The following is a 26,897-nucleotide window of genomic DNA, read 5'->3' as shown; positions in this document are numbered from 1 at the left end:
TTTAAGGCTTATTAACCAACTGCAATGTTTGGATCCTGATACAAATAAACTGTATAAAATGAGTAAGTTTTGTTTTGTTTTGTTTTGTATCAGGAAAAGATATAAGTATTTTTCTCTTTCTTTGCTATCAGGATACTATAAATCCATGACTAGAAAGTACCTTCCAACAAGGCTAAAGCCTCATTTTTATTTTTTAGTATACATGTTGAAAAGGAAAGAACAAAACAAAAAACTAAGTCTTCCACTGTCTACTTCCAGACTGTCCCAGAGGCAAATTCTATCACCATTTTTTTACATTACCATCTTTTCAGAGTTAGATAAGCATGCATATTATTCTTTCACTTTTGGCACAATATGTTATATACCACGTTTTGTTATTTTTCTTCTCAATTTTTATCTCTTCTTATTGTGTAATGTCATACACACTAAAGAAATCTTTCAGTTGTCAATTTGATGGCTTTCTAAAAAAAAAAAAAAATGGTGATTTTGCATGGATGATTTGAAACTGCCAGTGTCTTCTAAGTTTGTCTCTGTGTTTGCCAGATCACTGTCTTAAAAGTGGTTCACATGTTTTTTCTAACAAAATAATATTCAAATCACTTTGTATCTCATTTTAATAAAAGTGCTTAAAGTTAAAAGTTCCTTCAGGAATGTTCTGTCCTCTGATGCTATCATTTGAATAGCCTAGTTTGCAAAGGGGTTTTCCGTACGTCTAATCTTTCCTATAACCACCCAAGATAGATATTATTCTCATTTTTAAAGAAAAGAAAACTGAAGATTGCTCCTGAAATGAAGCCCTACAATTCTCCCCCATAAAACTGAGAAGGGACAGAATGTAATATTTTAAATGTGACTTGCTTACATTCTGTGGATTGGATTTCACAGGTTCTCAATAAAATGGAAGGGGGATGTTTTTAATTCCATGTGTACTCATTTTGAAGTAATTATAATTGTAAAACATATTCATCATACCTGTTCATCCAAACCTTTATTAGGTACCTACCTTATATATAGTCCTAGGCAAAATATTAAAGGAATACAAAGATGAATTTTATAATGGTGCCAGCTCTCAAGTTTACAATCTAGTGATAGAGACAAATAGTTTAACACAAACTATAGTGAAGGAATTACAAGTAAACATTTGCCCTTGATTGGAAAAATCACCTTATTTCTTCATTTAAAGCATAAACTTCCAGTTGGGAAACACTGTTATTATAGACACCTTTATTAGTTCATGCTCTTTAAAGGAAGTTGATTGTTTTTATAAAATAAAAAGTCTCACCCTGTCACATCTTTATGACTGATTTGAATTCTTATAATAGAAAATTTGCTCAAAGAGGAAAAATGATAGATTCATAAAGCCAAATTAACATTCACAGGAAGACAAAGTATGTCTGCAATATTATGTAAAAAGTTGAACACCACTGGGTCTAGTATAAATAAGTCTGAATTACTTTGGCAACTTGCCATGGACAAGTTATTATGCACAATTTCATCACATTTAAAACAGGGTTGATATTCATTAAGATTATAATTCAGATGCTATAATTATTTCCATCTGTCATAATACACAGTTTAAAAAATAAGTATAAAAGCTTTTAAAATAATTTATATATCAAAAATAATTTGGAATAAAACTAGAGGTAAAAAGTGATGATAGTGTGGATAATAGTAAGCTTTCAGTGCAGAAATAAATATAAATTTGCAAGTATCTATTTTTTTCTATATTTTATTACTTTTTTAAAATGGCTCAGATAAGAAACTTAACTAGTAAAACAAATTTGAGGATTCGTGAGATGTGTTGCATAGGAAAAGAATGGACAAATAGTATAATTTTAAAATATTTGATTCATACTTTCCAGAAAAATTTTTCAAACAAATCACCAAAGACCCATACTTCCTCTCTGCTCCCAATATTAAGCCATTTTTTCTAGCAAAAAATAATGATGTAATGTATATTTTTATGACTTGTTTGTGACAGCTGTGATTCTCGAATGCTTTTAAAAAATACAACTAACATCAAAGTTGCAAACTGACCACATGTAGCAATTTTAAAAACTGAATAGGCCAAGCCTTAATCTGACCCAATGATCAATCAGCTGGATTTGGATTTTGCTCAAGAACCCTGTACACATCAGAGGGGTTCCCATCCATGTTCCTAACACAAGCAAGGCTGCTACCACCAGATGCAAACCACAGCACAGGCACAGAGAGGAAGCCCTGCTGATTGTTTTATTCTTCGACAGATTTCTCTTCTCTATTCTCTTCATTGGCTTCATCTTTTTCCATACAAGAATCCTGGCTGTCGGTTTCTGTAAAATAATTTTCTTCCCCATTCTCTCTTTCTTCTATATTTTCTTCTTCATTAAAGCTAAAGGAAGAAATTTATCAATCTTTCAAAGGAAAAAATGATTTGGTTTAAATGTAAACAAATCCTTTGCAATGTATGACATCATGAAGTCAGTCTTCCTCAAGTGTATGAGCTCCAGTTTATTAAGAAAGCTCTATAAAAGTACCAATTGGGAAAGTAAATATTTCTCTGAGAACTAATGTATTTCACAGCTTGGTTGACTCTTTAAACTTCATTTGAAAGCATGCTATTATTTTCATGATTTATTCCAGTCAGAAGCTTAAATTATTCTGTCTTAAAAACAAGGTATTTCATCACCATGCAATATATTGAATGGGTCAAACATATTAAAATACCAATGTTTTACAATAGATCACACATATTTCATTAGGTAATAAAGATCTTTTAAAAATATTATAGAACAGAATTCTTGCTTTTCTGCAGGTATAAATTTTTGCAGAGATATACCACTCATATCTTATATCTTATATATGTTACCTTTCTCTATCTTCAGTGAAACTTTTCATCTCTTGATTGGAGGACTCAAATATTTTTCCACTTTGGCCTTTCTTTGAAACAAACTCATCAGATATTCCTAGTGCTTTTAGGGTGTTAGAATAATGCTTTTCTGCTGCCATTCTTGCATTTTTCTATAGGAAAGACAAACCTTTTTAGATGAAGACAAAAGACTTTAAATTTCCATTAAAAATGTATGGGTTAAAATTAAATTTAATAATCACAGTTGGCTGAAAATATGCATATCCTCTGACCAGCAATTCCATTCCTATGTACATATCCAGAGAAATTTCTACATGTGCCCTGGGAGACATGTATAAAAATGTTCAGAATAGTACACTTGTAACAACCCAAAATTGGAAACAACCCAAACATCTATCATCAGTAGGATGGATAAATAAATTGTAGTCTATCCATACAATAGAATAAAATAAAGCAATGGAAATGAATGAACTCTAGCTATACACAACATGGATGGATCTCACAAACATAATACTGAACAAAAGAAGCAAAATATGTACTTTTGTATTTTGCTTCTTTATATATATTCAATTCATTTACAAAAAAACCTCACACAGGCAAAACTAAACCATATTGTTTAGGGATAGATCATAGGTGGTAAAATTGCAAAGAAAAGCAAGGAAATGCCTATCTCAAGTTAGAATGATGGTTACCTCTAGGGGAGAGGGAGAGGTACACAGTCCTGGGGTGCTGGCAATGCTATTTGTTAATGTGGGTGGTGGCCACATGAGTTTTAATCTATAATTATTCTTTACACTGTACCTGTTTTTATACACTTTTATAATGGCTTAAGGATATCTGGAAAAATCAGTAAGAAAATATTTCATGTGATAGCTGTCAGAGGGTTCTTTTATGTTCCTACTGTAATTTCTGTTTTTTATAAGTTATATCTCTACTCCATCAAAGATAATAAAATCATCAGTGTTGTTACCTTTACTCTGTGGAGGAAGCAAGGGATACAGAAAAAAGAACATGAATTTAGAACTAAGTTCAAATCTCCAGAACTTTACTTCCTAACTTTAGGACCTGTAGAAGCTTTGATGACCCTCTCATACCTAAAGTAAGTCAGAAGTTGTCACAGTTCCTGAGGCCACAGGCTTTACAGAACCACAAGATGACTGGAGTTCACACTAGTGCCTTAGCTTTAGCCCACTTTTAGCTCCTATGAATGGATGTGAACTAGTATAAGGCCAAGAACTGCCATCTGTACCTCCAACTAAAGCAAAGTGGCTAGGAATGGCCCAGTTCCAGTGGCATCCCATACTGGAAAGTGTGTGGGAGAACAGCCAGTCTTACCCCCAAATTTAACAAATACGGGAACCAGGATGCTCCCGCAAACCCCACTGATGTTAAGTGGTTTGTGTAAGGTCACAAGAATGGTAAGCAGTAAAGCCAAGTCTCTAGATCCTTTCCTGAGGCAAACACCATGCTGCTTTTATCTAAGTGGTAGCAGTCATCCTGGAGTTTGAAGGTAGCCTAAAGCCTAATTTTAGCAACGCAGTTGTCAGATATTTGCCCAATCCAGGTACTCCAGCATAATAAGGGATCATGGAGTCTAGTGTTCTATGGGAGAAATTAAAAGAGCAGACTGATTACAATGGATAAAACTATCAGTAGTGCATTTCCTGGCACTGGAAAACTAAAAAAACAAAACAAGACAAAAACAAACAAACAAAACCCCAAGCACCTTTAACTGCTACTAATAAAAACGCATCCACTGTGAATAACACCTTTTAGAAAAGAAAGTGAGCCACATCCAGAGGCTATGAATGCCAGCAGACAAGCCTTGAGGGAACTGAAAGGCTTCACAAAGATGAGAACTATGCCCCAAAGACTGTGAAGCATAATAAAGAAACCCCCAAACTATCTCTGAATGCATTAATAGTATATTCTGATTTAAGCTAATTAAATAAAAAAGAGATTAAAATACTATTCATGCCCTGGCTGGTGTGGCTCAATAGATTGAGTGCCGGTCTGTAAATCAAAAGGTTGTGATTTGATTCAGTCAGGGCACATGCCTGGATTGCAGGTCAGGTCCTGTGTTGGGGGCGTGCAAGTGATTGATGTATCTCTCATACATTTATGTTCCTCTCCCTCTTTCTTCCTCCCTTCCCTTCTCTCTAATAATAAATAAAATCTTAAAAAAATATTAATCAAAGTTAGTGCTTGTAAACCTTCAACTGAATTTGGTTTAAAATTCAATTTAATATCTACTCAGTTAATAAACCCTGTAATTTCCAAGAAGAAGCATGACATGGTTGTTCTGTACTGGATCATAGGCTTGCTCTGTTAGGGGAGAACTCAACAGCAGCAAGACCACAGTTAATACAAATAGGTAATGCATGAAGCTGTGAGTGAATTTATTACATAACAGTTCTTAATTAGCACCAATAGTCACAGCAAAGTAGAATGCAAGAAGAATGTACTGATTTCTGTTAACAAAACCAAAGCAATGTTGAATCACTGCCAGTTGTTCGGTCTATAGAATTAACTATCTTTTAATATTTTATATCAAAGTGAATAGCATGTAGTTGTTCCTAATTGGAACAAACATTTCCCCCTTGCATTTCACCATGGAAAAGAATGATAAAGACTATGAGATAAAAGAACAGTTAAAATAACTCTATGATTATTTACTTTATTATCAAACACTCTGTTAAAAAAAAAATTGGCTTTGTTTCTTTAGGAAACCAAGTGATGACACTTGTCTACTATCAGCACCCTAGACTGAAGGGGAAAAAAAATACTTATTTTTTATAACTGTAAGTTTAGTTTATAGCAATTCTTTCATTTATTTAATAATTACTAAATACTTATTTTTTTTGACAAGCCCTCATGGGATATAGGGGGTATATAGGAAAAGTATTTTGGGCAAAGGGAATAGCATAGGTGAAGGCCGAAAGTGGTAGAATATCAACTATAAAACTTACCTATTTAAAGTTTCTTTATGGGTTTAATTTCATACACACCTCTTGTTTTGCCACATTTTCTCTGGTGCATAGAAACAACGGGAATTCACAGCATGGCAAAACTGCTTGTTAATGCTCATTGAGACTCATCACTAATGTGTTGGGGTAGTGCTCTCAGCTTGGGCTAATCCCAGCAAGAAAATGACAGGTCATTATCTGGCTAATTTGATCATAATGGTTCAGTTTTGGTTCAAAAAAAGTTTATTAACATCTCCTCTGTGCTAGGTGTTGTCCCAGGTGCTAGGTGCTGGGAATATAAAGATCTGGCCACCACCTTTAAAAGTTAACTAGTTGGTCCCTGGCTTGTGTGGCCCAGTTGCTTGGAGCATCATCCCATAAACCCAAAGGTCATGGGTTCGATTCCCAGCCTGGGCACATGGCCAGGTTATGGGTTTGATGCCTGGTTGGGGTAAATACGAGAAGGCAACCAATTGATGTTTCTGTCTCACAGCAATGTCTCCCTCTCTCTTCCTTTCTCTCCCTCTCTCCCTCCCTTCTTCTCTAAAGAGCAATGAAAAGAAAATGTCCTTAGGTGAGGATTAAAAAAAACAAACATTAAAGTAACTAGCTGAAAGAAAAGAGAGCTCATTAAGATAATTTCCACACAATGTGGTAGGAACTAAAAGAGAGGTATGCAAAGGGTAATAAAAGAACACAGAGGAAAGGGCACCCAACCCAACCAGGGAAACAATGCAAGAAGTGATTTTACACTAAGATTTGAAAGAGTAAGAGGAAAGATAGGACGAGGTTCTACGAGTGAAACAGCATGAATAAAGATTTCAAGTTTGAAACTAGTGGTTTGGTATGACCTGAGAGTAAAGGGTGTATATAGTGTGGCTTGTGGGGAGCACAGTGGTGGATAAACTAAAGAGGTTAACAGGAATCAGATCATAGAGGACTTTGTATACCAAGTTAAGATTCGTGGTTATATTCTAGGAGAAAGCAGGACAACTCAGTGGTATTTGGAAGCAGAATGACTTGGGTTCCAATCCTAGTTCCATTACTTAATAACTATACATCTTATGAATTACTTACCTTCTTTGAACTTGTTTCTTCCTCTGCAATATATAATAGGAATAACAACCTTGAAACATTTTTTGGAGAAGTCAGTGACAAGACCTCTTGATACCATTCATTGAAAATGAGAATAAATGGCTCTGTGAAGTCATGATTGCCACTATTATCAAGGGTTAGTAAACACCTACCCAGGGTTAACATTTTTGGAAGGGAATGGGAATGGCAAAATAAAGATATAATGGGTAGCTCTGCAAAAAACAGGACAGGAAAACCAGTCAAACCACTATATTAACTCAGCTAGGGAATAACAGAGGTTTTACTAGCATTTCTCTATCAGTAGTGGAGAAAAGCAGATCCAAAAATTATTTAAGAAGAAAATTTGTCAGTTCTCTCAGTGACAACTGAATGGGGAGGAAAAGTGGTTCCTAGTCATCTAAATAGTGACCCAATCAAAACAAGAAGTCAAAGAGGAGGATCTAGTTAAGGTAAAATGAATGTAAAATGCCAGTGGGAATTCTGAATGGATATAGCCACCAAACAAGAGGACAAAAAAACTGCATTTAGGGAGCTGCAGATAACTGTTTTGAACCAAAGTCAATCACTTTGTGCTGAGTAATGTAAAACAGTTTATCATTTTTCCCCCCTAAAGTTGAAGCTGAGATGTTAAAAGAAACCCACCCCTTAATGACAAGCACTACATAAAATTATATCCAAATCAGTAAGTAAGGGGTTCCCATAACTTTGAGAGATTATAGTATGTAGATTCACCCATAAAACATGTCCCTAGTCCTCAATGAGTCATTGACAGACAGTCCTATAATGACATCTGTCCCAGGCATATGCTGGCAAAAAGCTCCAAATATAATAGCCTGAAATTCACAATACAGCACCTATAACCTCCAGTGATTCTGTCTATTGTTAAGCTATGTCACCTATAGGAACCTTTCCCATTTAGGTACTAAAGAGAAGATAATCTGAAATTGACAAATCTCTCTAAAGGGAAAGACTGTAAAACTGAAAACTGGCTGCAAATTTAATATTTCCCATAAAAAGGAAATCCTTTCGGTAATTGTTGATAAGGTTGAAAAGTATACTCACTTAAAAAAAACTGATCAACAAAATGAAAAGGCAACCTACTGAATGGGAAAAAAATATTTGCAAATCATATGTCTGGTATGTGGTTAATATCCAAAATATATAAAGTACTCATACAGGTCAGTAGCAAAAAGCCAGATAATCCTATTTAAAAGTTGGCAATGGACCAAATAGATATTTTTCCAAAGACATTCAAATAGATGACAGATACATGAAAAGGTGCTCAACATGAATAATCATTGGGAAATGAAAATCATTAGGTGATATCTCACAATGAGATATCTTACACTGGTTAAAATGGCTATTATCAAAAAGACAAGAGATAAATGCTGGTGATGATGTGGAGAAAAGGAAACCCTTGTGAACTGTTGGTACAAATGTAAATTAGTACATTAGTACATATAGTGGATTACTGTATGTACTAATATACTATGTACCAATATATGTACTAATGTAGTAATCCACTATAGTAAATAGTATGGAAGTTCCTCAAAAAATTAAAAATAGAGCAACTATATAATCCAGCAATTTGACTTCTGGATATATATCTGAAGAAAACAAAATCACTATCTCAAAGGGATATCTGCACTCCACTTTCATCGCATCATTATTTACAGTAACCAAGAAAGAAAACAACCTAAGAGTACATTGAAAAATGAATAGAAAAAGAGAATATGGTATAGATACACACTGGAATAATATCCATAAAAACAAGGAAACCCTGCCATTTGCAACAGAATGGGTGGACTTTGAAGGCATTATACCAAGTACAATAAGTCAGACAAAAATATTAAAAAAGTCAAATACTGTATGATTTCATTTATATGCAGAATCTACAAAAGAAAAAAAATCTCATGAAAAAGGAGATCATAGCCCTGGCTGGGTGGCTCAGTTGGTGGGAGTGTTGTCCCATATACCCAAAGGTCGCAGGTTCTATCCCCAGTTAGGCACATACCTAGTTTGTGGGGTCCAATCCCCAGTGGGGCACATATAGGAGGAAACAGACCAATGTTTCTCTCCCACATTGAAGTTTCTCCCTCTCACCCTTCCTCTCTAAAATCAGTTTTAAAAAACAACATATCTTCAGGTGAATATTTAAAAAAAAAAAAAAAAAAAAAAAAAAAGGAGCCCTGGCTGACATGGCTCAGTGGATTGAGTGCTGGCCTCTGAACCAAAAGGTCACTAGTTCGATTCCCAGTAAGGGCACATGCCTGGATTCTGGGTCGGGTCCCCAGTTGGAGGCATGTGAGAGGCAACTGATCAATGTATCTCTCTCACATCAAAGTTTCTTTCCCTCTCTTCCCCTCTCTCTGAAAATAAATAAGTTAATTTAAAAAAATTAAAGGAGATCATATTTGTGATTACCAGGAGGAACTGGATGGAGGTGGTCAAAAGGTTCAAACTTCCAGTTATAAAATAGTTAAGTACTGGTGATGTAATGTAGAACATGATAACTATATATGGGACATATAAAAGCCACTAACGGAGTAAATCCTAACTGTTCTCATCACAAGGAAAAAAAATTTTTTGTAAATATATGAGGTGATAGATGTTAACTAAACTTATTACGGTAATCATTTTGCAATTTATGTATGTCAAGACATTATGCTATACACTTTAAATTTATCCAATGTTGTATGTCAGTTATATCTCAATTAAAAAAAAAACAAACACTGGCAGAAATAAATATGATTCAATTAGCCATTTTGTCTCCTTTTTTCTTCAAAGACCTCCAAATCATATCATGAAGGCTTAACTTAACATCTGGCCAAGCTGGTCCTGAAAATAGACCAGCCATTAAAAACAGTTTGTGAAACTATTAATATTGCAAACAAGTAGATTAGCAGCATGTTTTTGTTTGTTTTGTTTTGTTTTTTTATCAAGCTTATGTGCCTCATCAAGATTCCATACTCAGATTTTGGCAAACTTACTTACTTGACTGATTTGATGAAGCTGTCACAGAAACAATATGTCTTAATACATTATATAGCACTAAGAAAAATGGACTGTAAATTAGGGCTGGAGATGTTAAAAAAAACTGACAAATCTTAAATTCTAACAAACACAACCTGAGCAACTCTTTCAAATAGTAATGGCCTGGTTTTTAATTTTTCTTCTCTTTCTTCTAGGTCTCGTCGGTATTCTCTCATTCTTTCCTTTTCACTCTTTCTAAAATCAAATAAAAGGAATGAAATTTTAAAAAGAAATAAGAACTTGCATATATAACATTTACCTTAAATGACGATCAAAAATTAAATTATGAGATAATTTACAATTTACCACCATGCCTTTTGTAGACTAGTAAATATTTATGGAACACAATAAAAAGTCTAGGTTCTCAGAGCACACATTTTACATCCTGGGAGCAGTCTTTGTACTTTGAAGGTTCTGAAATCTTCAAGATGTAATGTATTAAGAGGCTTCAAACTGGCCCGAAAAGTGAATGAATGCCTTCTTATCTCCTATATAAGTGTATAGGTATCTTCTCTTTAAGGAATTTCTTCCAAAAACAAGACCTCGCTCTTTATTCCCTTAAATGAGATCTGCTATACGTTGGTGGCAAAGTTAATAAATGAGAACAGGTCAGGGGAGAAATGGGGAGTATGTGATTATAACATAGGAATAGGAACCAAAATATGTAAATTCACAGTAAGTGTATTTATTATTTGGGCAAGATCCTATAATAAATTAAACTATGCTACTTTCTTTATGTAAAATATACTAATGCTACCAAGATAATAAGATTTAATGGATTAGAGAAAATAATTATACTATAAAATGATAATTATGCTTAATTATATATAAGGTCATATTATGAAAAATCCAGTTTACTTTCTAAGGATGAATAGTATATTTCTAAGGAATTTTTTGCTCAAGTTCATCAAATTAAACTCCTTCTATCAATAAATTACATTGATAGAAATTATAAGGAATATATACATAATATATTATAAAGGAATAGAATTATATATAACATACATTTAAAAAGAAATACTTATAATTTAAAGGAAATATAAATTGTGGGGTTATTTACAGATCAGATTAAAAATTAATAAATCATATTACTTACCCAGCTTTGAGAGAGCTATTTTCCAACTTAAACATGAACATTTTTATGTTTATTTGCAACATAAAAATGTTCCTCTGGAACACTGGTTTTCAAACTTTGTTCTGCATAATTCCAGTGTTCTGTGAATATTCTTATTTATTTATATTTAAGTCATGACAAAATGCAACACATACCTCTAAACATTAATACATGTGTTAACTGACACTTATAATTGATGTTAACACCAATGTGTTAATTTGTGCTACCAAATTTCATGCAAACCTTAGAACAAAGCTCTTTCATATATCTGTTTATTAAAGAATATTCTGAGATTACATAGCAGGATGTTAAAAAAAAGATTTATCACCCTGGCTGGTGTGGCTCAGTGGATTGAGCACAGGCCTGAGGACCAAAGGGTAACTGGTTTGATTCTCACTCGGAGGGCACATGCCTGTGTTGCAGGCCAGGTCCCCAGTAGGGGGAGCATGAGAGGCAACCACACATTGATGTTTCCCTCTCTTTCTCCCTCCCCTCCCCTCTTTAAAAATAAATATTTTTTAAAAAAATTTTAAAAAAGAATTTATCTGTGTGAATCAAGGTTTTTCTTAATACTGTATTGTGCAATCAAAACTAATATAAAGAAAAAGATGAAATACTGACATAAAACTGTATTAACTATGGTCATAATATAAAAAACATTCTGTTCAACATGACTTCATAGTCCTCACCATCAGTTGAGTATACATATTGATTTGCATCATGAAGTGAATGAACATGAGTGTATGAGTGTGTTTTGAGTATAAATAAATGATAGTAACTTGAATCCAGAAACTAAAATACTAATAGTCACTTAATCTGTTCATATATTGGTGTCTACTGATTAAAAAAAGAAAGTTTGAAAACCAGTGGTCTGGAGGTTCAGGATTTTTTCATGATACCTGAAAGATTTTATTCTGGATTTAGACATTTGAGCTAAACTTTGATGTGAGTCATAAGCCTTAGCCCGGGTTGTCAGGAGTTTCTGCAATTCTTTCATTCTTTGCTTCTGCTTTGTTAGGATCCGATTTCGCTCTTCTTCCAACATTTTCTTTTCCTCAAGTGATCTCCTGAGGGCAACAAACTACGGCTTAATTCACTTTAAGCCAATGAGAATGTTGCTAGCAAAGATTTAACACAGGATAAACCAAAGGTTGAAAAAAGGCAACCTTTTGAGAAGGATCTGACTTGTAAAATTAGAAATCAATAGGCTTTTTTATTCCCATGGATTAATTAAATGGAAAATACATTTTTAGCACTCCCTCTAACAAAATGTTCTATATCACAGAGTAAAATATATTACCAGATATAATAATTTCTCCATATTTTCAAATTCACCAATGTAAAATCAAATAGTGCTGCATATGCTATGTTAGGGACCATAAGTCAAGTCAGTACTGTATCCTAGTTATTTACCTTGTGGCTTGTTCTCTTCCTCTGGAAGCTATTGTGGGCATTGGAGGGTTGCAGTTACAAGGCATAGGCTTTGCATTTGGACTTCTTACTGGTGACTTGTGCTTTAGAGATACACAAGGCCAACGCATTTCTTTAAAATTTTCATCATCTGCTTCAAGATCTGCCAAAATTTTCTCTCTTTTAGTGGATGCCTGTGAGGCTGCATGAAGATCAGATGGTTTACAGGCTGTTAGGAGTTTTGGACATTTCTGTTCTAAAAGGTGTTTTTGATTTCTCTCAGGAAGTTCTCCAAAATCAGCAGTCTGGATCCTACACTTGTATTTACACTTCAACTTCTCAGCCTGTTCAGGATACTTGGGCTTCCTTGCAGCAAAACTTCTGTGAGCTGGTCTACAAGGCAGAGGGGATGAATTTGGTAAAAGTTCTGGGGCTCTCAGCTGTGTCTTAATGTTTCTGTAGCACTCTTCTTCTTTTAACCTGTCATTGGTAGCTGAACCATAAGTAGATCGAGGTATAGGTCTGGCTTTAAATCGATTTGTGTTTTTTTTAGACTTAAAAAAGTCTCTCAGCTGCTTTTCCCGGACTGCTTGCTTCTGTTCCTCCCTTGCAATAAACTTAAATGGCTTTTGTGAAGCCAAAAGAAATTCTTTGTTTTTCTCCTTCATAGTCCTCCTCCGTTCTTCATTTTTCTTGACTATATCATGATAAAGGGGTAGAAAGACAAATGCTGGAACTGGGTTGGCTCGGAATTTTTTCTTACACTCTGAATCTTCTTCTTGTTTTCTGAGTAGTTTGCGTACCATTTCAATATCTGATTTAGATTTCATGTTCTCTTCTTTTTTTTTTTGTTCTCTAATCATCATTTGAAAAGGCTCAGGTACTGTAATTTTTGGCACCCACTCTTTTGGTTTCTTCTTTGTTTTTGTAACTGCTGGGAAGTCATCATCTTTACACTGAATGTACTCTTTAACAGAAAAGTTTGTCCACATGTTGTTGATGAGTTCCTTAGCATAGGTCATCATTCTGTTTTTCTCAGGATACTCTTTTACTAAGTTGGGCAATTCATCTTCAGAGGAAGACACAGTCAAGGAGGAAGAATGACCTAAATCAGGTTCTGAAAGCGATGTGATTAATGAGATAGGGTGGTAGGAGTTCTTTTCCGATACAGACCTAAGTGAGAATAATAATTAGGTTATACTTTCAGTTTTATGAGACCAAATATAAAAATTAAGAATTATACATTTTCTTAGATCAAGGTATAATCAGAAGATAAGATCTGGCTTGTAAAAATTGTTACTTTCATTTAGAATAGAGCTGGAATATGCCTATAAATTATCTAATCTGACACCCTCATTTTATAAGGGAAGAACATGACACAGTTGAGGCTCCCTGTGTCTAACCTCTGAATTGAATTATCCACATGTTTTCTAGAATATATACATCTGGAATTTTAAAATATACATCTAATCATGTCACTCTCCTTCTTGAAACTTTTCCATGATTTGTCATTGTTATAAAGTCAAGTATATATTATAAAGCCCTTTAATATTAGCCCCTGCCTACCTTTCCTCTTTCACCTCTCACTTCTCCTTACCCCAATCACCATTCTAAGTCATATCCAATCATGTGAAGTTCCTCACACACATGATTTCTTATGCCATCATGCCTTTGCACATATGGTTTTGGCTGCTTAGAAGGCCACTCCTTGCTTCCTGAATTTGCTGCAGCTACCTGCCCCTGCCCCAAAGACAACTCAGATATGACATTTTGGTAGAAAATTCCTGCCTGTGCCCCCCATACACTGACAGCTTGACATAATCAACTGCTTTTCCCTCTGTCTCTATAATACTGTTACATCATGTTGTATTGCAATTTTTGGTTCTTAGCTAGTCCTTGATCTCCTTGAGGGCATCTCAATTTTGACTCCCTAGTGTCCAGGCAAGATCTAGAACACAGGAGATGCACAATCAGTGTAGAACAACTGGATGTGTTAAGGGACTTGCCTCAAGTTTCAAAACAAAGGCGTTTATAACAGAAATAGGTCTTGAATTTGAAGACTATTTTGAAAACTTGAATCCAATTTATGTCTTAGTCCTAAACTCTTTGTACTGCATCTTTAAGAAGCTCATGTTAATCCACATAATAGAGCTTTGAAAATTATATTTTAATATTCATCATCTAAAAATGGCCCAGACTAAATATTCTCATACTTGTCTATAGTTCTATGAATGATAGGTCAGAGAGAAAAGACCAAATGGCCACCAAATAACCCCTGAAGCAAGAAGCCACCTAGTAGGTTGATAAGGCATTAAACAGTTTGAATAAAATCCCTCATCCATATATAATTAAAAGTACAAAGGGACACTTGAGAGAAAATATTCTGAAGTAATTGTTTTGCACTTTTACATTTATATTTTATTTTATATCCCACAAATAACATTATGTATAAACTTACGTGGAAGAGACACGAGAAGCTCCTTCCCTAATTATCACTGGCTGAACGTCCTTTAACTTTAATTTATTCTGATACATTTTCTCCAACTTTGCCATAGTTTCCATGTAGGCAGCCTTCAGCTCTTCTAGCTTCCTGAAATATTCTTCATTAGAATGGTAAGTATCAGAAAAGTCCACAGGGTCCTCATAGCTTATATGTGTTTGTTCATCCATCCTGGAAATGGTGTTAAAATTAGTCTGATAGGAGGGAAAAGAACTTGTTATATGGTGTTTGGAATTGAAAGACAAAGTTCACACTGATTCTCAGTGCTGTTTCTTATTTGTGGACTACGTACATACACTAATGGATTATAAGTTACTTGTGGGCTATGTACATTTTCCTCTCATGACATTTTATTAAGAACAAGAGAGAGAAACCAAGTTACCAGAAAATAAATGCTATAATAGGATAGAACCAAACTATCTTTTATAGAGGGTCTCCTTCAGCTTTGGGAAGTGATAAATGAGATGAGGAAAAACAAAGTTCCTCTTGCTACAAACCAAGCAACCACAGTTCAACACTCTCCAGGAGCTGGGCTCCTACAGTGTGAGCCACAAGAGTGTGCCCGTGGAAAGAAGATAAGACAATGTGGGAATGAGGGCAGGAGAATGGAGGGAACAAAGTTCTTATTGGCTCATCAAGAAGCCCTCCTGGACGTGCAGAGGAGACCTCAGGAAAGGGATAGGAGGTACTTTCAGAACAGCCACTCTGGGGGCAAGAGGAGCAGTAGTTCTCCTGGGTGACAGGGACTTTGGGAGTGGGGGAAAAAAAAAAGACAAGAGTAGTGTAGCATTATAACTATACTTTGTGACCTATGTATAGGTCATACCTGAAAGACTCTTGACATCTTCCCTGCACCCCAGACTAGTTTTTCTTTTCTTTTCTTTTCTTTCCTTTCTTTCTTTTTTTAAAAAAGATTTTATTTATTTTTAGAGAGAGGGGAATGGAGGGAGAAAGAGAGGGAGAGAAATACGGATGTGAGAGAGAAAAATTGATCGGTTGCCTCTCACACATGCGCCAATGGGGGACTGAACCTGCAACCAAACCTGCAACCCAGGCATGCCCTGACTGGGAATCGAACAAGCAACCTTTTGCTTTGAGGGACAATGCCCAACCAACAGAGCCACACTGGTCAGGACTCATAGTTCTTTTAACTGAAGCAACTATAGAGGTAAAAATCCCACTTTCTCCATAAACAGAGAAATTTTAAATTTTTGCAGTTGAGAAACAGTTGAAGTTATTTATGAATATTATGCATAAAAGGATGCTGATCATGGTCTTAAATTTAGCCTATTGCCTGAAATATGCTCAGAATGAAAAAAAAAAAGTATATTTGCCTTAGAAAATTATAGACTCAATTTGATAAGACACTAGGAAATAAATTTGAGTAGATTCTCTCAATGGGAAAATGCAGAAGAGTCACTTGTATATAAAAGTTATAGATACAGTGTTTTTAAAAATGGGCTAAAAACAGTGTACAAGAGGCGTGTATCATACTAGATGGGCTAAGTTAGAGAGACTGAATGAAGGAAAACAAGTTTTCTTCAGTAGGACTGGTATGCAGAAATTTATTACCAACAAATATATGACTCAGAGAACTGCTGTACTGTCATACAACTCAATTAAGAGAATTTTCAGGTTATCTTCTACTGCTCCTACGTGTGTTTCTCATCATTACCTTCTTAGCTGTGGAAATGAGTACTTTGTTAACTTCCCCATTCACAAAATACTTAGGGATGCCCAGCATTCAGCTAGCTGCTTAAAGATACAAATCAGATAAAAACTCCATCTTCCAGAAGCTTCCAGCTAGTTTAGGGGCAGACATGTACATAAATAATGGACAGCAGACTTTGAATGATACAGAACTGATTCCTACCTATGAGTTGCTCCCAGCTGAGCATGGAGACGGATAAATGATCATGTATGTCACAGTATCAGTTACCACAAGAGCTCAGAGAAGGAATGCCTAATTCTGACCGGGGGGAAAAGAAAAGGCAGAATTTGCAAGGGTGAGCCAGGTGGAGACATGATGTTAGATGTGGACAAAGTTTAGGGAAGTAGTGAAAAACAAAGAACTCTGAGACACAGTGCTAGAACATTCATCATATGTTACCTCATGATGATTCAACTGGAAGGTACTCTGTTCTTGATAAGGGAAACTGAGGCTAAGAGGATTTAGGTGACCTGCCTGCAACCACATAGCTAGTAAATAGTAGAGCCTGGATTTATTGCACATCCTAAGTGTTAGGCTCCAAAGACACACCATACTCCTCCCAAAGGCAGGAAGGTTTTTTTAGCCACAAAAGGGAGGAACAGGCATGGTGTACTCAGAGAGAGAGGTAACCAGTCTGGGGTAGGTAGGGGAGAACAGGGTATATGGAACACAGGGGAGGATAGGAAACAAGGTGAAAAGGGCAAGTCAAGAGCCCCAACCAAGGCAACAGAAACCTTCAAGGATGTGAGCAGGGGAGTGACATGATCAATAATACCCAGGATTTTTCTGGTAGCAAATACAGTAAAAGGAAGGAAGAATGGTTAGTAGCAGCTAATGTGCTACTGCAAAGGTCTAGGTTAGAGATATTAAGGGTTGAATTAAGGGAGCAGCACCAAGGAGGCTGCCTTGGTAGATTTAGGAGACTGAATCATCAACTCAATAATAATCTGTATTGTGAGCAACAAATTGAAGATGTCTACTTAGAGTGCTGCCTGTCTGGGTTGATGCTGCTGCTGCCATTTATCAATACAGTGATTACAGGGGAGGAGAGTGTTTTAGGAAAAGGAAACTAATCTCTCTCTTAGACACACTGAGTTTAAGGGATAGTAGGGCAGCTGAATGTCCATGAAACAGGTTGGTAAATATATCTGGATACCTGGTAAGGTGGCCTGGCTGAAGATGGAGATAGGGAACCACTAATGCACACACAAGCGGCGGATGCAGCCTTGCATGTGGATGAGGCTGCCTGGGGAGAGTATGGACAGTAAGACAAAAACCTGAGGATAGAAATATTGGCAAGCACCAACACTTAAATGAGCAATGAGAGAAGGATCACTATGAAGCAGAAAGTGGTTGTGAGAAATAAAAATACCAAGTGATAATGGTATTCAAACAAAGGGAACTTTGGTTTGGTTTGAGTTTGTATGATAACGGAAGGCTTCCTGAAGGAGGTGCTATTTAAGCTGAGTCAAAGAATGGAAGAATCTGGAGGATCAGAGAGTGTATAGGGGGAAAAAGGGACAAGGTACTACAGACAAAGAAAATGACATTAACAAAAGCAGTGGGGGTAGGAGGCATGGTAGAGAGCAAGGGGCACACAGCTAGCAATTTTGGGAAGCAAGCCAGGAAAGGAAGGTTAAAGCAAGCAGGAAGTTGTTTTCAGTTTTTGTCACTATTGGCTCCTAACTACTCACAGGTCACTTGGTTTCAATCTGTTTATGACCCTTCAAATATAAGGATTGGATGGAAGTTAAGTAACTTTGCAGTTTGGAGCATTCTTATGGATTGGAAGAAAGATTACAGATATGGTGTCAAATTCTCATCCAAGCCAACGTTCTGCTCTTCTTAGCCATGCAACATGAGCACTAACTTTTGTTAAACGTGTTGTGTTTTTTTTTTTAAGATTTTATTTATTTTTAGCCCTGGTTGTGTGGCTCAGTGGATTGAGTGCTGGTCTGTGAACCAAAGGGTAACCGGTTGGATTCCCAGTCAGGGCACATGCCTGGGTTGCTGGCCAAGTCCCCAGTAGGGGGCACACAAGAGGCAACCACACATTGATTTTTCTCTGCCTCTGTCCTTCTTTTCCCCTCTCTCTAAAAATAAATAAAATCATAAAAAAAAAAAAGGATTTTATTTCTTTTTAGAGAGAGGGTAAGAGAGGGAAAGAAACATCAATGTATGGGAGAAACATTGACTGGTTGCCTCCCACATGCCCCAATCTGGGGACCTGGCCCACAACCAAGGCATGTGCCCTAACCAGGAATCGAACTGGCAACCCCCTGGTTTGCAGGCCAGCACTCAATCCACTAAGCCACACCATCTAGGGCATGAGCACTAACTTTTGAACATCAATTTTACAATACGTAAAATAGTTGTCTCTTGGCTCCAACACCACCCTTCTCTACCCTGCTAGGTGTTGCTGAGGACGGGACTCTGTAAACCATGTTTCTGCTTTGCCAGCTGCTGCTGGATAGTCTGTCTTAAGTGGAGCTAAAGTGCAGCACTAGAAGAGGAAGAAGGGACCTGTTCCTCCCTGTTAGTTCTCTACTTGTCTGTTTGAGTCACCCTGGCAGTGGACCTTCCCCTGAACAGCAGCAGTGGCTGATTCCAGGTTGCAGTTTTTCCAATGCTCACAGAATCAGCAAAATCACTTTGGGGGTCCTTATTCAAATATCATTTCCTCAGCAAGGTCTTCACTGGCTACCCTACTTGAAATTACAATTTCTCTACTCATTATCAGTCTCCCTTTTCTGCTTTATTTTTTTCATAAGTACTCACCATTAACTGACAATCTTCATATCTTTTTTATTTGTCTGCCCCTTCCAAAAAGGAAGCATCACAAAGGCAAGGGTTTCTCTGCTTTGTTCTCGGTAGTGTACCCAGTGATTAGAAAAAGTACATGGCTAATGGCAGATGCTCAATAAATATTTGAATGAATGTACAGCTAAAAAAATAGTATATCTATTAATTGGAGAGGTATTCCCTCATAAAGGACTCAATCCTTCTAAGAAATACTGGCTGCTCTAAAGATCTATATTCTACTAAAGTATTAAGAAAAGAGCTTATTTAAAAAAAAAAAACAAAAAACCTAAAACAGGGAGGATATTTCACAGGACGGTTTTTACACAAAAGCATCCATGTATTCTCCTTTCAATCTCTTATAACATCCTTAAAAGAAGGCCTTATAACAGTCATTTCACATTAAAGGGTAAAGTTTATTTGGTCCTGAAAAAACTGAAAAAGATACCAAAGGATGACTAGCTTCTGAAGAGGTGTTGCAGTCTGATAATTTATACTTACGCACTTACTTTTAACAGTATCTGTACTATTTCTGTTTAACACTTTAAAAAAAAAGAAGAAGAGTTTTGTTGCTTTGAGGGGTGTTTAAAGATTTTATTTATTTACTTTTTGAGAGAGGGGAAGGGAGTGAGAAAGAGAGGGAGAGAAACATGTGAGAGATACATTGATAGGTTGCCTCTCACACTTCCACAACTGGGAACCTGACATGTGCCCTGGCTGGTAATCGAATATGCGAACTTTCAGTTCACAGGCCCGTGCTGAATCCACTGAGCCATACCAGCCAGGGCTGTTTAATACTCTTAATGCTAGCCTAAACTTTTCAGATAAATTAATCCTACAGTGTTTTACCTAAAACAGAAGAATGGTTAATAATCGAATTCTAACTCTAATTTCATCTTTGTCTTTACACGGAAGAAAACATTTTAGGAGGTCAAATAACCTAGACCAAGGACAGTATTTTCCAAGAGCCTAAAGGAGCACCCTTTCCCTTTAACTGGTTGGCTTTTTGAAGAATGTTGTGTGCACAGCCACTAGATTAGAGGATAATCTTCCCTAGACTGGCTTGACCCATTTAGATGATAGCTCCTTCCATCACATGTGCTTCATTAGTAATCAGCACTCAAAATTATTTGTGGTATACTCTATCTAGTGTTATCTGCAATTCTGGATTTTTTTACCAAGACTTTTTTTTTTTTTTGCATTAAAAGAATTTGTAAGAAATGAGGCAGATCTACATGTACTAACATAGGTAAACTCCCTAATAAATGATAGAAGAAAAAAGCAATTTTCAGAACTATATGTACATATAAAATGCTACCGTATGTTAAATACTATATACACAGGAGACAGGAAAAAGCCAAGAAGAATATATATCAATTTCAAAACAGTGGCTACTAATGAGGAGCGAGGAGGGACCCAGACTTTCTTTTGGTGGGGAGAGACATTAAAAGGACCTAAACCTTATTCGTAACATTTGACATTTTAAAAGGAGAATGTGTTTGCCCTGACCTGTGTGGCTCATTGGTTGGGTGTCATCTTGCAAAGTGAAGGGTCCAGGTTCAATTCCTGGTCAGAACACATGTCCAAGTTGAGGGTTCAGTCTCCGGTCAGGGAGCATATGAGAGGCAACTGATTGATGTTTCTCTCTCACATTGACATTTCTCTCCCTCCCTTCCCCTCTCTCTAAAAATAAATAAATAAAATCTTTTTTAAAAATAAAATTAAAATTAAAGGAAAATGTGTTCATGCATTACTTCCATAATTAAAATATAACTTAAAAAAAAAAGAAAAAGGGCCCTGGCTGGATAGCTCAGTTGGTTAGAGCATCATCCCAACACTCCAATGTTGCGGGGTTTGATCCCTGATCAGGAACATAGAAGAATCAACAACTGAATGCATAAATAAGCAGAAAAACAAATTGATGTGTCCCTCTCACTCTCCCCACCCCTCCTCTCTCTTTCATATCAATAAAAAAGTTTAAAAAAAGAAAAGAATGTTTTGTGGGTGTTAATACTAAATTTAAATATGAACAATCTCTAATGACTACTTTATCTGTCTAGCACCTGCCTCTCATATTCCCCAGCCATACCGCTTACCTTTCCTGTGCTCTTCTACCTGTTTCCACCCCTATCCCCAACTGCCTATAGTAACTCTTATTTAAGGAAACAAAAACCAGCCCTGGCTGGTGTGGCTAAGTAGATTGAGCACCAGCCTGTGAACCTATAAGATTCCTGGTTCAATTCCCAGTCAAGGCACATGCCTGGGCTGTGAGCCAGGTCCCTGGTTGGGGGTGTACGAGAGGCAACACATCAATGTTTCTCTTTCTCCCTTTCTCCCTCCCTTCTCTTCTCTCTAAAAATAAAATAAAATAAAATAAAATCTTAAAAAAGAAAGAAAGACACAGAAACCATCAAAGTTCCTTCATCCTTCCATCTATAAAACCACCTGCTTTTGTGCCACTTTTCTTTTTCCTCCTCCTTCTAGGATGAAATGTCCCTTCTCTTAGCAGCATTTTGCACTTTCTCTCATCATTAAAACCAATGAATGGGGGACTTCCACTTGCTTGTGATAATCCTACCACTGTAGCTGGTCCTTAATCTCTTTTGTCTCCTTTTTCTCTGTTAAATGAGGTGTTGTTTTTTTTTTAAGAGTTCTACACAAGTCCCCTTTTTTTCTCTGCTCTCTCCCTAAGTGACTTTATCCATTCCCACTGTTTCAAGGTGCTGAAAAACTCCCAGATAGAAATCTCCAGCCCAGATCCCACAGAACTACAGTTTTATAGGCTCAATTGCTTCTAACCCATACCTACTTGGTAGTTTCGCAGACATCTCAAAGTTACCATGTTCAAAACAAATCTTGATTACCACCCAGCCTCTATACCCATTCCTCCCCAAGTTGCCCCCAGTTCAGGAAATGGCACTACCTTCCATGTAGCTGGTCAAACCAAAAACCCGGGAGTGAGCATTCTTGATTTCTTCTTCCTTGGCCTTCACATTCATTCTTTAACAGTAAATCCTATCCATTTTACCAAAATTTGTCCACTTCTTGCCACCTCCTCAGGTCTCTAGGTCCAGCCACCACCTATGGGTCCTGAATTATTGTAACAATCTCCTAACCAGTCTCTTACTTCTGTCTGGTCAAACCTGCCAATCATTCTCCACAAAGCCATCAAAGCCATTTTTTAAAAATGTGAATAGGGCCCTGGCTGGGTAGCTTAGTTGGTTAGAGCATCATCTGGACATGCCAAGGTTGCTGATTCCATTCCTGGTTTGGGTGCATACAAGAATCAACCAATGAATGCATAAATAAGCAGAACAACAAACTGATGTCTCTTTCTCTCTCTAAAATCAATACACTTTTTAAAAATGTTTAAAAATGTTAATAGGAACAGATCTCTTTAAAGCCATCAAGGATCTCCCAATGCTTCTACAATAAATACTCAACTCCTTACCTAGGTCTATAAGGCCCTGAATTATTAGGCTCTGTTTACCCCTCCAACATCATCTCCGCTCACCCATTCTTCCCCTTTTCCAGTTCTCAATCACACAAAGCTCTTTATCTTCCTATTTTAAGGACTCTGCATATGCTTGTTCTTCCTGTTTGGAATGCTTTTCCCAGACCCAATCTTCAAATGGCTACTATTTTTCATCTGTCAAGCATCAACTTAAATGTTCACTAATTCAAATAGGTTCCCTCCTACTTCTTTTTAAAATCATAGTAGCCTGTTCATTTCTTTCTCAGCATTTCCCATCTTGTAATCATTTGACTGTTCATTTCTTATTGTCTAACCTCACCACCAGACTGGAAACTATGTCTACTATATTCACCACTGAATAGTCAGTGACTAGCACTTAATAAATGCTCAGTATTTGTTGAAAAAGAGAAGGCCACCCCATTAGGAAAGTCAGTGAGATTTGAATTGTGTATTACAGAATATTGCTTTACCATGTCATTATCAACCACATAATAAGGTATGAACAGGTATCTCCAAATGAGGCTAGATTCAAGGACCACACTTAAAAAAAAAAAAGGAACATGTTTCAGTGCCCAATATAAGCATAGTCATGAGGGTGGTGTGGGGTGAGGGGGAGAGAGGCTTTAGCAAAGGACTGGCAGGGAACTACTGTGACAGTTGGTTCTCTAATCAATATTTTGTGGTGGGTAGAGTATCTATCTGAGTTTACTACATTTTACAGATGACAAAGTTGAACCAAATTAACCTTTAAAAATCATGATGGAAACACAAGCCAGCTTGGTTCCTGCACTCTTCCCTTTTTAATTCTTCTTCCCCATCCCAGTGTCCTTGGGCTATCTATCAGGCAATGAGTAGCAGTTTATCAAGTTTGCCTTTGGATCCTTCAAGACTCAGCTTCCTATTATTATTTTTTTTCTTAGTAGAATCCTGTACCTTTGAAACTAGCTTGTTAGATAAATTAATCTTTCCTAAGGTAATAACTTTCTAATAATTTGAAGTTTAACAAGGCATTCTGAAAACATACTGCAACTATAGAAATGACAGACTCTACCACAGCAAGCCAAAGTAGAATTTAATCTTTGGGCAGACTGTTCAAATGACAGTTCCATTGGCGGTAGTTATTATTATTACTACTGATTTATACAAACTGTTCTTTAGATATGACACACATTCTCTCATTTGATTGTCATAACATCCTAGTGACACAAGAGAGACAGTTATTGTAGTTTTTTTTTATAAACAAGGAAACGCCTTGATAATCATAATTCAGGAGTCCAAATCTTCTTCCTCCATCATTTTGGCTCGTTTGTTGTTTACTGAAACTCATGTTGAGGGGAAGCTTTGTCATGAATGAAACTGGTCCTACAACTCTCACCCTGGCTCATGTTCAGGGTCTCAATCTGTCTTACTCTGGATAATCTCAAGTAGTTTTTGTGTGTTGGTGAAATGCTGACCATAAAAAGAAATATTCCTACAAATTTTCTCAGTAACAGTTTTAGTGTAGATTAAGGAAATTAGAATTCCAAAATATTCAGTGATTTCTATTAGTCCTAGACCATACTATCTTTTTCTTTTTGTATCTGAGAGGCTTGGAAAAATGGTATTAAGCATCTTTAACTGGGGTTTATATCTGTAGATTGATAGTTAAAATTCAAGGTTTCTATCTCTTAAGGGAATAGAATAGACAGCAGACTTGGCCCTCTACCTGGTGCACAGGTATTCATGACACATGTGACACTGAAAAGTGATCAGTGAGAGGGCTATCTCACACCACCCTGAACAGCCCTTTAGGAAATAATGGGTCCTTAGTAATTTGCTTCTCTGGATGTTTAACTATACCTGTTTGATCTATCCATTGAACTCTTGATGGTTTTAAATACTGCCTCTCATGTATCGTGTTAAGATGCACTAATAACCAAGACCTTAAGGTGACAACAAAACACACCTCTGACACATCGCACAGGTTATTCTCTGAGGGACAGATAGATGAGTTTTCCCGAAGTTAAAAAGAAAAGGGAGTATCTACTCCTGACAGATGCTGGATCATAAGGAGTAAGATTCTGTGCTTTGCACTCTCTAGACTATAAATAGAGTAAAATAAATGCTTTCCAAGGAAATTTTACAATTTCTTTACTGAAAATTAAAAGACTTTTTAATGCCTCAGTTTTGAGTGTTTTCCATAGGGGCTGAGAAAAGGTGCTGGGCCAGAATTACCGGGTAGGGAGGATCTGGACACGGCGACGCAACTGCCAGCCCTTCGCTCAGCCCAGCAGGGTCGCGGACCAGCCCTCAGCCTGCGCCCAGCCAGAGCCCAGCCAGAGCCCAGCCCCAGCCCCAGCCCCAGCCCCAGCCCACGTCCCGCCCCCACATTATCAGCACCTGCGCCTGCCGCAGCGCCTTCTCGTCTTCTTCCTCTTCCTCCTCCTCCTCCTCCAAGGCCGCAGCTGCCGCCAGAGACCCTAAGAAGTCATCGCATTCGTCCTGGGCAACCCGTGCTCCGGTGTTGTGATTTACCGGGGTTTGGAAACTGAACACCGCCGGCTTCGCCGCTTGGTGCGAGGCGGCTGTCAGCACGCCCAGGCCTAAGCGCCCGCGCTGGCCCGGGACAGGAAGGTGGGGTGCCTTCAGGTTACCCAGCGGCGCCCCGCTTGGGGCGGGCGGTTACTAAGGACGCTACAGGGACCGAGAGGGGCCAAAAGTCACTCAAATCCCCCGCGCTGCAGACGACGCAAGGCGGGCGACTCCTGCATAATGAGAGCCAGTGCTGAGTCTCTCCTGGTTTAGAGAGTTAGTGGGCAGAAAAAGGCACCTCTTGCCCAGCTTCGCGCCTCACTGCCTTATCTCAGACTTCTCACATTATACTATGAAACAATTCGTTTTGTGGGGGAGGGGGGCGGGGGGGAGCGCATTTTCTTTATTTTTAAAAAATTTTATATACTTTTTAGAGAAAGGGGAAAGGAGAGAGAGAAGAGAAAAATCTGTTGCCTCTCACATGTTCCCAACCAGGGACCCGGGCCGCAACCCATGTGCTCTGACTGGGAACCAAACCGGCAACACTTGGGTCTGCAGGCTCAATCCACTCAGCCACACCAGCCAGGGCAGAACGCATTTTCATTCATTCAAATAATATGTTACCAACAGTTAGAAGGAGATAGCAGTGGCAGAGGAAAGCAAGGAATGTTATTTTGTGGTGGCCTCAGAGCAGTGTGACAAAGTTTGCATCCTGCTACCTGACATGCCTCCCTCCCTTCACTCCCCAGCCAAAGAAAGCAAAGGAGTGTGGTACATTTTATTCTGATTTAACAGCTAGCAGAAATCGACTGATCCGAAGGAGTCTGTAAAGTACGTGTTTATCTTGGTCTGACCCATTATAAGCCCAGCTCGGTGGAGCCTGGCCCACCCACCACTGAGGGACAGTTCAGGTGTATGGACTGGGCATTTGCTGGTTGGGTTCATCAACTTTATGGTGGTGGGGTTGGAAGGTGCAAGCGCCCAACAGTAACCAAAGACACACCCCACCTCCACCTTACCCCATCATTTCCCACTCGAGATTTGGGTGCTTCAAATAGCACCTTCCTTCTACACCATGTGTCTGTTAAGAGAGACTTGAAAATAGGCTGGTGCAGTCTCAGCCACCTTCTACCTAAGCCGATACTTTCTGAGGCTGAGGCTGCTGCTGCTTTCTCTCCCTATCCTTTAGCTTCCTCTTGCCCCCACCATATACTCCACCATCACCATAATAAAGTTAGGGTATGCAGCATGTGCTGTCTAGAACCCTTTTCTGGGTTCTGAGCCATTTTTACCAAGCCTTTGTTGTTCTCAGGTCTGCACTGTGAGCATCTGCAAACCCCCCCACTCTCCTATCTCCTTCAAGTTGCTCTTGGTTTGACCTGAGATTTGCTTTGCACACTGAACAAGTGTGGCCATAAAAGGGACTTCCTGTCAT

At 37.6% G+C, this 26,897-nt stretch overlaps 1 protein-coding gene across 1 annotated transcript; it reads right to left on the bottom strand.

The window, feature by feature from the left end:
• Positions 1–1,863: 1,863 nt before the first annotated feature.
• Positions 1,864–26,897, bottom strand: FAM161A (FAM161 centrosomal protein A). The gene is made up of 8 exons (XM_054586929.1): positions 26,755–26,897; positions 25,331–25,598; positions 14,925–15,160; positions 12,470–13,639; positions 11,956–12,123; positions 10,038–10,137; positions 2,849–3,000; positions 1,864–2,371 (listed from the first exon to the last, which is right to left on the bottom strand). The coding sequence occupies exons 1-8, from the start codon at positions 26,895–26,897 to the stop codon at positions 2,233–2,235; spliced, it is 2,376 nt and encodes a 791-aa protein (XP_054442904.1). The 3' UTR covers positions 1,864–2,232.

The sequence above is a fragment of the Pteronotus mesoamericanus genome, unplaced genomic scaffold, assembly GCF_021234165.1.
Source record: "Pteronotus mesoamericanus isolate MK-2021 breed Mesoamerican mustached bat unplaced genomic scaffold, CSHL_Meso_final contig_98, whole genome shotgun sequence".
NCBI lineage: Eukaryota > Metazoa > Chordata > Mammalia > Chiroptera > Mormoopidae > Pteronotus > Pteronotus mesoamericanus.
Note: the sequence above shows the minus strand (reverse complement) of the source record. Positions and strands in the feature narration are given on the sequence as shown.